Raw genomic sequence first — 13,000 nt, 5'->3', positions numbered from 1 at the left:
TATGCCACATAGACATTTATGAAATGGGCAAAAAAAAATTAATCGCGTATATAAATACATTTGATAACGAAATACAAACGTTTGTTATTCATTTGAATGTACTACTTATATCAAAACGGGATTATAATAAAAGCAGCTAGGGGAAAAAAGTAGCGAAATTGTATTTGCCATTTTCGTCTAGAATAGAAGAATCTGCCGTATAGCTCGCACAGAGGACGAACTTTATTTGCTTGAAACGCAATCGTTAATGAGACGCAACGAAACGAGAAGGACATTGCACTTGGCTGCCACCAGCGCGACACCCATTCAGGTGATACGCATAGAGTCGCGGTAAATAGAGGACTGTCTTTATGGGCGACATTGTGTTGTGTATATATATGGCTAAGATGGTGTGTACGAAAAAGAAAAAAAAAATAGCAATTGCCGATTTCGCTCGCCTGGTGAGATCGCGTTTCGCCTCAACGATCGGAAAAAGAAAATAATAAAAGAATCCCAGATACTAAAAACAGATGCCGAATTGTTGCTGCTGCTGCTGGTGGTCGGTGTATTATTGTGAGACTAGACCTATTTTGTCCGCCTCTCTCTCTCTCTTTCCTCTTATGTAATATGGAAGGCCGGAAAAAAAAATAAACTTATTGTTTTTCAACAATCCATGAAACTGATGGGATAGTCTTTGGGTGGTCGAGACCAGACAAAAAAAAAGAAGATTAGCCATCAAAATCATCATATCGTTTGATTTTCGGAATATGTGTTGTGTACACAGAAACCGTTGCGGGGGTTTATCGACCGCAAGATGAGTCAACTCTATCTAGTTAATAAATTGCGGGGATTTCGGTACTATCCTATATTTTCTGTTTGTGGATGGACGAGAATAGAAAGGGCCGTGTGCATGAAAAGTATGTTGATGAGTTGGATAAATATAACCAAAGTAGCGAGATAGACATAGGCCGAAGAAGGGAAATAGACGTAGAGCCTACTGCCTACTACACCAATAAATATGTATTCTCGACGATGATGTCGACAAGGAGATGAACCAACGTGATCTCGGAATAGTTTGATGTATACCGGCGTGACCGCAACGTGCCGGGTCCCTTATACTTATTTCCGAGTGTATGATTCAATCGTCCTTGGGTGGTCAAACTCATCAGCCGTCGATGTGCCGTTGAACAACAGTCAACCGCACGAGTCGATTGTACTCGAATGTCACCGTAGCGTGTCGGTGGTGCCGGGCTTCGTTTCTTGGTCGTTTCATTTGTGCTGCGCCGAGTTCCAAAAGAAAAACCACGGCGGGATTGCGACGAGACGAGAGCATATAGTGCTGCTCTCGGAAAGGTATTTAGACTATTATATAAGGGGGCTGTATATTGTATGTGGCTTCATCGATTGAGCGAAACGTTTCCTCAATCACACTCACGGTTCACAAATCTCAATAAAATGATGTCCTTTATAACCATCCACCCCTGGGTTCTTTTTCTCTCTTTCTATCTCCTTTCGCAGTTTCATGCACCGGAGATTGTCGTGTCCCAAGAATCTTACAGTCGTTTATTTTGACCAGCTTTTTTTAAGGAAATGAATTTCATTGATATCCGCTGGGTATTAGAATGATATGGTCTAATATAATGTACTTGCGGTGATAAACTATATCCCGAGCTTATATAACATATGGCGGAACGCTTTATAATACCAAGTTTTGACTTGTGGCTGTTCTGTGACATCGAAGATTTAGATCTTTCAAAAAAGAAAAAGGAGCAAACAAGTAGACCGGAAAACCAAGTCAAAATTATTTAAAAGAAAACAAAAACAGAACATGTAATATTCAGTCAAGGGATAAACCTTAATTGGGGAGAGAAAAAAGGGAACACTATCATCGAATTAAAGGCACCGAAAAAAAAACCCCGTACAGATCCTGCGAACCGACTGGGAAAATACGCTTCCGACCATTCAATTTCACCCTACAACACACAATAAGTAATCACCATAATGTACATCCCAAATGGGGCGAATATACTACGTACATCAACCCGTAACTCTGCCAGACTCTACTGTAGTTAGACACTCACGCTGCCCTATTCAAGATATCGTAAAATAGCCCTTTAAATGCAATCCCAAATTAGACGACGGCATCAGGCCGGGCATATCACGTCGACGTCGTCTTCATCGCTTCTGTCCGCCGCATATACTGTAAATTGCCTACCTGACTTCGAATGTCACGCAAATGGCGCGTCCTGGCAAAGTCTCAAGACTAAACGGTGTTTTTTTTTTTTGGTTATAATAGGTTTTCCATTTGTTGTTGGGTCAAGTTATTTGGCTGTTGTTGTTGTTTTTTCCACGATTTCGATAATAATACGGTTTGCTCCTATATTCCTTTTATCAATTTAGTCTTTTTCTTTTTTTTGTTTCTGCGCTGGTCTCTGTAGGCAAGTATAATTGGAAGAAGAGCGTGCGTGATGGAGATTTCTCCTCCCGAAAATGGGAGGAGGAAGAGCTTTTGCTTTGATGGATGATGGACCCACAATGTGTACCCGAGAGAGAGATGGAAGACTTTCGCCGGAAAAACGACGCTAAATTGTTTGTATCAAACGGTTATGATTATATACAGAATCTCTTATAGCGAGCCGTGCTGACCGGATAGGCTCTCTAACCAGCACCTACAGGGCCGCAAACAGCCAGCAGATATGTATGCATATAGAGTTCATGTTTTAGCAGTATAACAGCAGCCGTTATACGAAGAAGAATATGGCACAATGCACAGACACAGAGGCGGCTCAGCAATGCGCTTGCCCGGCACTTTAAAAAGACGACAGATGGTCTCTCTCTCTTTTCACTATATATACGTAATAACAGTGAGGGAAATATGCGTTCAAGAGACTGACGGAATGAGATTCTTGCATCAGCACATCAAGCGAAAAAAAAGTAAGAAAGAAAGGGAAAAATGAAGAAAAAAGTTATTATAAAGGGCCAATTCATAATATCAAAACAGCCTCGTCAAGAGGTCTTTAGCCCTGCTGGTCCTCTTCTGTCCTGTGTGTGTTTCCCTGTTTTTATTTCTTACCCCCTAACCGTGCAACATCCATTCGTTCCCGGCCGTTTCTCTGACGACGGACTGGACGATAGCTGTCGAGACACACAGCATCTAACAGTCGTGTTTAATCTTCTTCTTCTCTTTTGACATTGCCAGATTTTCGCCAGAGATATACACGCACAAGTCACAAGATATGCACTTTTAGTTGTTGCACCTGCGTACATATATCTCTCTCTCACAGAGAACATCGTCTTATAATTCCAATACTAATCTGTTTGGGTCCCGCTATTGTAAAAGAAAGCTAAACCATATGATCGTGTAATGGTGTTTGATTTTTATCTATTACAAGTATTAACCATATAGCTTCCTCCCCTATCGCCTTGTATCCCCCCCACCCACCCACCTCCTCACTCTCAAGTTCTTGGGTTTGGGTTCGGCCCAAAATTCCCGACGTCGAATAATCCCGATAATCAAAAAACCGCAAGTGTAATTCCAAAGTGGAACGGCCCCACCTTGAAGAAGGAAAAAAGAAAAGAAAAGAAAAAAAAACAATAACACTGTCAAGAGAAGGATAAGACCCCAGCACTCTCCTTCTCCTCCCACCGCCGACCACCGCCATCCCATATCGAAAGGAACAACCAGCAACTTATAGTATGAAAAGAAAAACCCTGATTCCAAATAATATAGCATTCAGTCTGGGGGAGAGAAGGAGTCGCTAACAAAACTCGTGGGACTCGGATATGTACCTCCTCCCACCCAGCGTTAGAGAGGTACGACGGAGAATAAAATTTCAGAACCCCCCCACAAAAAAAACCTATGTGTATTATCCATATCTCTCTCTCTCTCCACAGTCGAATGGTTTTTCTTTTCCTATACATCGTGTTATGTAGACTCCGGTGGCTGGTTTTTTTTTTAAACACTGGGAAAAGAAAACCCCGAAATGACCAAAACAAAAGCCAAAAATAAAAATAAAAAAGAGTGTAGATAGATTCCATACACGCATAGCATATATGTAAAGAGAGACTCTGCTGTGTGAGTTTCCCTTAAAGGAAAAAAACAAAACAAAAATCCATGGTCAATGTATAGAGCCGAGGCTCAATCAGGTCAGTGGCTTCCGTGTTGCATACGTATAGGCGTCGAAAAGACACTGGGACCGGCCTCCAAGTCTCCAAAAGTGGGCGGAGAGGAAGCAAGACGGCGCTCATTTTTCTGCAAGCCGAGCGGAAGAAATATAAGAATACTAAAGAAACGGCCCAGACAACAACAACAACAACAACTTTAAGTATAATAAGGACGAGAGAGAGAGAGCAGAAAAATGAGTTCCCAAACGGAATCCCGGCATTAGACGATCGTTAACCATCTCGTTCATGGCCAGTTCAGTTATATGAAACATCGTCGTTCGCTCGTTGCCGGAATTGTACAGCAGAAACAACCGAAAAAACTTTGACTAAACTGAGAATAAATATGCGAACTCGGCTGTTTGTTTCATTTTTCTTCTTTCCTTAAAAAAAAACAGACGAGCGACTTGGGTTGGCCAGTGACCGAATCACGTGACTGGGACCCGGTCCCGACGGAGCAATTGGCAGAGAAGAGGACGAAAGGGGCGTGCATGGTCATAATGCATGCTCGGCTGCTTTGCCACAGCCTTTTTTCGCTACTACCTTCTTCTTCTTCTTCTTCTTTTGTTAATTCATTTCGGTTTTCTTTTCTGTCCTTCGCTTCTTTTCTACAACAAAAGGAGGAAAACAGGGCGGTACTTTTAAACTTGGGAAACTCGGTAGAAAAAGAGGGAACCGAAATGAAAGAAAAACAAAAGAAAAGATAAAGAAAGATAAGAAGAAAGAAGAAGAAGAAGAAGAAAAAACAAATTCAATTTGGCTCATTTCATCGTCTCTCATCTACACGGGGCAACGTTAGCTGCAAGTGTCAATGCACCAAGTGGCCGGGACTTGATGGTGGACGCTACAACCGGACGGATTGCAGCGAAAAACAGCTCCGTGATTTTTGTTTTTTGTTTTTAGATTTTAGTGACTTCTTCTTCTTCTTTCTTCCATCTCGAGTGATTTTTGAACAGTTTCTTTTTTCGGTTGGACAATATGTCGCAGCGTTTGTTCTATCCGGGCGACGAGGCCGTTCTGCCGGGCGAAAGTGCGCATTTCCTGCTGGCTGACGAACTGCCTTACTACAACAACAGTAGTACGCCAAATTTGCCCAGTTGTGGATACCAGCACCACGGAGACGAGAATCTCTACCGGACTCCGTCGATCGCCATCCATCAGCAGCCGTCCGGATTCCCACCGCTGCCGCCGCCGCCACACGCCTCAGTTCCGATTTCCGATGGCGCAAATCCCGGTGACGGCGGAGGTAATTCACCCGGTGGCTACCCGACCGACGCGTCTGATTTCACCCAGTTGACCAGCATCGTTCGCCATAATTCAATCAACGGGATGTCGGCGGCCGGATTCGACGAGCCAGTCGAGCCAGCCAAGTGTTCCATCCAGCAGCAGCCACCCGTTCGACCGCTGTCCGACCACGAGACGTGGAAGCCACCTAGACCGGAGGTCGTCGTAGCCCTGGAAGCCCAGCACCAGACCATCAAACAGGAATCCGGACCGAATAACCCGCAAATTGGCCGGAAGAAAAATGCCAAAAAATCCGTGGCAAACGGCCAGAACGCTTCCAGGAGCAAACGCGGCAGCGACGCTGGTAGCCCCAACAAAAGTACAACGGCGACCAATGCGGCGGCGGCGTCGACGGCGGCTCCGCCGGTCGAAGTCATGAAGAAGAGACGGACGGCGGCCAACGCCCGAGAGCGTCGCCGCATGAACAGCCTGAACGACGCCTTTGAGAAACTGCGCGAGGTTGTGCCGTCGCTGGGCAGCGACCGCAAACTCTCCAAATTTGAGACACTCCAGATGGCCCAGACCTACATCAACGCCCTCCACGAACTGGTTAAACATCACTGACCCCCACCGTTATCTATTTCCAAATTGTTATTGTTGTTAATGAGATGCAAAACACCGATGGGGCTATGTATAATGGAGATGCGTCTAGATATAGTGACGGTGATGGGGCCAAGGGTTACACATTTGTTGTTTTTCTCTCGTTTTTAAAAAAATGTCCAATAATCAACTCCGCCTTCTTGTTTCAATTCCACCCAATTCTCTCTAGTCAAAGAATGTTATTTATATGATTGTGCTGCTATTATTACAGCTATCGCTAAATGTTGGAAAAAAAGATAAACCTCCCAGAAAATATTCCATCGTTATTTGCTTTAATTGAGTGCAATTACAAGTTGCTTGGTTTCTTCCATCATCAAGAAAAAAAAAAAAAAAGAAGAAAATGCCTTGAGTACTCGATTGTCGGTCGAATGTAACACTGCAGCCACACGCAAAGACAACAGCCAGAACAGGGGGATATAGACGATTCAGGGCCAGTCTAATGGGTGAAAACGGCTGCACTGGCACTAGCCATTCATCTTATGAGAGAGGGTTCATACATATATACACACGGATAGAAAAGATGGTCCATCATCTTGCCATTGTTATATAGTGAGAGAAGTTGGGTAGGATAGTCTGGAGAGAGAAAATGAACGATCTGCATGATTGCTTCGCACATTTACGACTGGTTTTCCTTCGTCGCTATTTGGACTCGTCATAACGAGCTGAATAATATTCCTCTGTATTATTCTTTTCTTTTTTTTTTTTTTGAGAAATGAAAAGAAAGAAACCTGACCGTCTTGTCTACACAGTTATTAGAATACGGCGAAGGGCGGTTGAACCCACAGACAGTTATAATCCCCCCTTGTTGCCCTCTGATCCTTTTTTTCTACCTTTTAACATCACTGTTGTATAGTGTTGTAATGCGAAGAAGACCAAACGCTTTTGCCACTGGACACAAAAGACCACACAAAGCGGACCATTTCTTTAAAATTTGTTAAATACAAAAAAAGAAAAAGAAGAAGAAGAAAGTCTCGTAGTCCGTATAACCTGTCGTCTCCTTTCTGCCGCGAATAATAATTACAACCTGTTAATTTGGCAAGACACATAGTTGCAAATGAAGTCGTCTAACGGAACGAATGTGTTTGAATTGTGTGAAGCTTCCCAAAATTGATATTTTGTTTTCGTGTTTGATTTGATTGTATACCTGAATTGATACCGTAAACGATACCAGATTTTTGACACGCAAAATATCTCGGGGAATTCTTCTCGCTCTGCATATGTAGCCGACGGGTTGTCTGCGCATATTAATCAAAAAGGGTTCTCGATTTTTGAACTGTTGATCAGTTTGGACTAACAAAGTAATAATGTACGTACTCTACGCCCTCGAATGCATTTATAAATCTTTTCGTTTCCGATGGCAAACTTGGTTTTTTTAATAAAACAATGTACTCAAACGTACTGTCCTCTTCTTCTGGCGTCGTTCGCTATACGCCCGGCTGTTTCTCTGAAGACGAGCATAGTCGCAATCGCTAATGAAGTTGTCTAACGGATTATAACATATAGGTGTGTTTGAATTGTTTGAATATTCCAAAATTGATAATTTTTTTTTTTCGTGCTTGGTTTAATTGCATACCTGAATTTATAGCGTAAACTATACCAGATTTTTGACGCGAAAAATATCTCGGGGACTCTTCACTCTGCAGATCTGTAGCCGACGGGCTGTCTACGCAATATTAATCAAAAAGAGTTCGCGATTTTTGGCTTGTTGATCAGTGCGGACTAACTAAGTAACTATGTACATACGAGTAGATGCTCTATGCCCTCGACTGATTTCACAAATCGTTTCGTTTCCGATGGCAAACTTGGTTTTAAGAAAACAATGTATACTGTCCACTTCTTCTGGCGTGGTTCGCCATGTACGCCCACCTGATTCTCTGAAAACGAACCGACACTCACGCACGCACACGAGCCCAGCAGCAGTAGAAGGGTAGCGAGTACGAATTCCCCGGGTGAAGGCGGTTTATCTCGAAAACCAGCCAATAAATTGTAAACTGTTGTCCCTTATTGTATTTTTAGAGGCAACAAATCACTTTTTTCAACCAACTGCGCATCACATGGGTTCTATATCTATATTTAGCGATGATCACGGCGTCCGTGGCAATTAAAAAAAATGTGCAAAAACAGCCCTCCGTCGAGCGACCAACTTTGTGTAAAAGGGAGGAAAATAACCTTTTTTTTCCAGCAGTCAGAAATATTTATAACAAAGAAAAAACCCAACCGAAAAAAACAAAAACAAAATGCTATACTGTATAACTCTTTTCGATTCATTTTCCTATGGGCGATCGTGCTATCAGACCATTATAAATGTGCATGATAGCAATATAAACTGCACAAGAATAATAATTATAGATCTCGTCGTCCCGTGGCCGGCGAACAGTTCAACAGCACATTGTGCCCATTTTTATTTACTTTTTTTCGATGTGTGGAATTTCTTTTGTTTTCCCATTTTTTTTTTCTTTTTTTTTAAGGATATTTTCCAAAAAGTTAATTTTTCACACTTGGCCGCGCTTCATCGACGGCGGCAAAGAGTTCGAAGACGTTGGAGGACACACACACACACGAACATTTTCTTTACTTTTATAGGTTTTCCCTTCGATTCTTCCGCGACTGGAGATATTAAAAAGAAAATGTTTGTTAGTTGTGTGTCCTGGGATAGTCCGTCGTCGCCATCGCAGTCGTCGCTAGCGTGTGAAATGTATACGAGCCTTTACAAACACAGACTATATCGTGAGCGCTTGACGTTATTGGGATAAAAAAAAGGGGGTGCCGGACGTTATTTGGCCACCGTTTGACCGCGTAACAGTTTCAATTGCGTCACTAATGAAGCTCTTTTTCTCGCTCTCTCTTTATTGTTATCTCTTCTATTTTTATGAGTTTTCACCAACCCTTTTCAGTCCTTTCCCTCTCTATATACACATTCCTCCTCCTGCGTGTATTGCTAGAGGGGGGGGGGGAGGGGTGTAAAAATAAGATTCTTCAACAAGTCACAATTGCGGTCTGCATGGACGTTTTCAGGTGGCGACACTTTCACAGGTCCCTCTTGGTAAAAAATTGTCTTATTCTTTATTGCACTTTGCGTTATTATTAAGTGTTTAAAGTTCAAATATTTCCAATGTGATGGTTTACCCACAGAAAAAGTTGTGAGGTACAAAACAAGCCTGATCTGAAGTCGTTCGATAAATGAGATTTTTAGTGAACCCTTACTAAGAAAAAACAAAAACGGAAAGAGAAAACAGTTGCAGTCAACCGCCTAGCTCAGGAATAAACATACCCCACGTGACTACGTAACGATTTATAATCAACGCCACCAAAAGTTGTCCAAAAGGAAGAATATTTGATCTATTTTGTCCTACCTTTATATGCCTGGGAAATACAGCCAGGCATCTACAGTTGCTCCATCCATCCGCTGAAAAATGACACCAGACGGGATAGGGTAAAAAGGATGTCCTCGTGAATAAACCCACATTCACATGGGCGTACACGAGGACATTTAAAGAAAGGGGAAAAAAGAGATCCGCAACTCGATTGACGAAGCATTCGATTGCATTCCAATATGTAATGGGATGCTTTTATCTAAATAAAAAAAGAAAATGGGTTACGAAAAAATGTTGACAGAAACAAGTCAGGAAAAGTTGAAAATGAGACACTGGGTAAACCCTAATTGTTAATAAACGGGAGAATTAAAGGTTAACATGTAATACACTGCATTGATGCAGGTAATGCAGCATTAAAATATCTATCAGGTCACAGGTCAATAACAGTAATGGAAATCATTACCCAAGCGATGATCCTGAGATTGTTGCTGATGACAGATTAACACCTGCACAAGCATGCAGCTTTTTGTTATGGTTGCTGGCTAAGGTCTCAAATCTGCAAAAAAGAAAAAGGTTATATAGTACAAACAAACTGTCATGCATCAACAGGGCAATCACATGATAAATGCTAGTCAACTAACATTTCACAAATTTGGAACAGGTTTAACATTTTTATAGCTGCCAGGCCTGCCACAATCATTCTATTTGTATTCATAGTTTTATTTACCCGCTAAATAGCATGGAGTATGACTGTTATAAAAAATCTATAAGAATATATAAGAATATAAATTTTGAACTATGTCTCTGACTTTTTCGAAATTTTCAACTAAACGCAAGCAGACGACACTTGTCCAATTTTCTTCTAATAAGTTCTAATCAGCATGCTTACGATAATACGATATCGATAGAAATAAGAAATAATGAAAAATCATTTTAAAATCAAACTCCCCCCTCAAAATCCAAACCGCTCAAAAATGATAAGGGAATAAGTTGAAGAAATAAGTTTTTTAGTTGAAATCTAATATCATTTCTGTTGGGTATATAATTCATAATTCCCCGGTAATTCCCCCAACCAAGAAAAAATCGACCTCTTCCCAAAATCCCAACCGCAAAAACGATCAAAGCGGTTTAATCGCCATCGCCAACATCCGCTGAACGGATCGGGATTATTTTCATATCAATTTGTTCTTCTCAACAAATTTGATTCCCACCCCCCTTTTCTCTGCCCAGGACCCTCTTGGAAGCCAAGAGGGAATAAATATGTTCTTTTCTTCGACTCCGGCACAGGTGTAAAGGTAGTAGTATATAGTACCATAGCCTAGTAGTCTACATCTTTATGGGAGAGCCTCTCTCTCTCTCGTGGTTGCCTACAGCCTCTTTTTAACACACTAGAAAGACCAAAGCCGGACTCTTGAGGCTGACAGGAAGCTATTGGACGTCATGAATCACGGCCAGGGGTTCGAAACAATAACACGCAACTGACGTGAAGTTTTTTCTTCTTCTTCTTCTTCTTCTTTTTAAAATTCTCTCACTTCTCTATTCGTCTATTAGATTCCTCTCCGTTTCTTTATATAATACACGCAGAAAAAGAGGCCCAACAACCACGGGAGCCGCACGAAATCTTCCTGGTAGTTATTTTCATTTCTCTCTAGATACTTCTAGCTCCAGTGTATAATACGGAGAAAGAGAGAGAGAAGGAGAAATGATGGATGAGTCCATCCGTCGTCCTGTATAGCTCCGGCCGGTGTAAATATTCCGGGTTTGTTGTGCAGAGCTTGTAGGTTTCGTTTTACGTTGAAATCAGTCACATAACTCAATAAAGAAAAAAAAAAAACACAGCAACATCCACCCCCAAAAAAGGAGAGGTTAGAGAAACGAAAAACAACCGGCCATTACAGCATTGGCCGTTTGCTCCATTACAATAAGTCCGAGTCCGAATTTTTATATTATACGAATTCTTTTCCCCTTTTTTTATTTATTTATTTATTTATTTTTTGGCGTGAGCCACAGAGTGCGTGGCAGTACAACGAACTCGTCGTCTGTCTGACAGGGATCGTTTTTCTTTCTTGCATTTATTCTCTTCTGAAAATTATAATCATCAAGAATATGGGAGACACAATTTGAGAATTTGAGGTTTTTGCGCAACTGATGTTTACCTCCGAGTCTTTCGAATTTTCTTTGCTGGTCAGAATGGTGTACGATCTGCTGCTCAAGCAGGCCGGGTAGTAGACTGTGCATATTTTTCGTCACATCTGTAGAATTATTTTTCATTTCGTTTCTATGGTCTTTTGGCTTCATATTTCCTACACACTTTATTTTCGGTGTTGTTTATTCCATCCATTAGAATCCTGGTTTGTGTGAGTAGTGTAATATAACTGTCCGAAACCGTTTTATTAGATCTTTCTCCTTCATTAAAAGTATATGCCATTCGAGTGTGCAGTTTCTCTTCTATTCTTGTTCTTCCTTTTTTTATTTCCCTTTGATTATAGCGCCACAGACAGTCCAGCAGGGACTGTCCGTATTCCATGCAATACCAGCGATGGAAATAAACGCCTTCCTTTTATACACACACACACACAAATTTTTGGGTTTCTCCCTTTCGGATGAGGGAGAATTTTGTTTTTTCTTCTTCTTTTATTATATCCCGAACGGTCTCCGCCTTTTATTCACGGGAGAAATCCTCCCCAAAGAAAAGAAAAAAACTGTTGCTGCCAGTGACAGCCAGCCAACGGTATAGAACACCACAGCATATAGCCGAGCGTTTCACGGTAAAGAAAGCACGCCGGTTTATGTATATTATTTCGGGGGAAGAAGAAAATAACGACTCAAAGAATGAAGATTGGCAACTGTCCGCACAGATGCAATATAAATGTTTCATGTGTGCACACACAAAAAAAAATGTTGAAAAAAGAAAACAAACGTAAAACCAAAAACATATGCCGCATTTTGAGGGGATTTTTCTTTTCTCTCCTTTTCTCTTTGTAAAAGAAAAATTTCGGGTTGAACAAAAAAAAAAAAGACAGTGAAATAATTACCCATGTAAGTTTTTTTTCTTTTTTTTTGTTATTACGACTTCCCTGGAAGACCAGGGAACTAAGAAATTCCCAGGCCGTCTTCTTCCCTGGAGCGGTGCGTAGGTCGTCTTCGCTAAAAAGACGTCATTGCTGGCTGACCGCAAAAATTACAAACGAAAAAGGCGCTTAACATTTCTTCAATTTTTTTGATTCTTTGGAATAACACTTAGCGCGATTTCGTCTTAGGGAAAATAATATGAGAGAAAAAAAAGACAAAAAAAATTGAGGACAAATAAGTTTTTGGTTCTCATTATTTGTTAGTCTTTCTTCTTTCCATCTCTGGCTGGTTTTTCTCCTTCTCTCTCTCTCCACCATTTCCAGTCAGTGGGAAAAAGAAGAATTGTTCCAGCGGGATGACGGCAGCAATTACACGTTCGCCGTATAGTCATAGCTCACGTCGTCCCATTTGACGTTATATATTCTCCTTCTGTCTAGCATTTTGGGACTTTGTCTTTTTTTTTTTTTCTTTTTCTTTGCGGGTTCGACTGGCTCACCGCATCCTCAGACGCGCGGACAAGTGTAAAATAAGCCACCGGTAACTCCGCTCCGTTTGCCCGGTTATAAGTTTTCTCCGCTGCTGATCAATGT

The 13,000-nt window shown here is 41.5% G+C and overlaps 1 protein-coding gene across 1 annotated transcript; it reads left to right on the top strand.

Moving 5' to 3' along the window:
- Positions 1-4,928: 4,928 nt before the first annotated feature.
- On the top strand, positions 4,929-6,305 carry LOC124327258 (protein atonal homolog 1-like). The gene has a single exon (XM_046786244.1). It carries the CDS (start codon positions 5,119-5,121, stop codon positions 5,986-5,988), a length of 870 nt encoding a protein of 289 aa, XP_046642200.1. The 5' UTR covers positions 4,929-5,118; the 3' UTR covers positions 5,989-6,305.
- The last annotated feature ends 6,695 nt before the right edge of the window (positions 6,306-13,000 follow it).

Source organism: Daphnia pulicaria, chromosome 2 (assembly GCF_021234035.1).
Source record: "Daphnia pulicaria isolate SC F1-1A chromosome 2, SC_F0-13Bv2, whole genome shotgun sequence".
Classification (NCBI taxonomy): domain Eukaryota; kingdom Metazoa; phylum Arthropoda; class Branchiopoda; order Diplostraca; family Daphniidae; genus Daphnia; species Daphnia pulicaria.
This window is presented reverse-complemented; position numbering and strand designations above follow the sequence as displayed.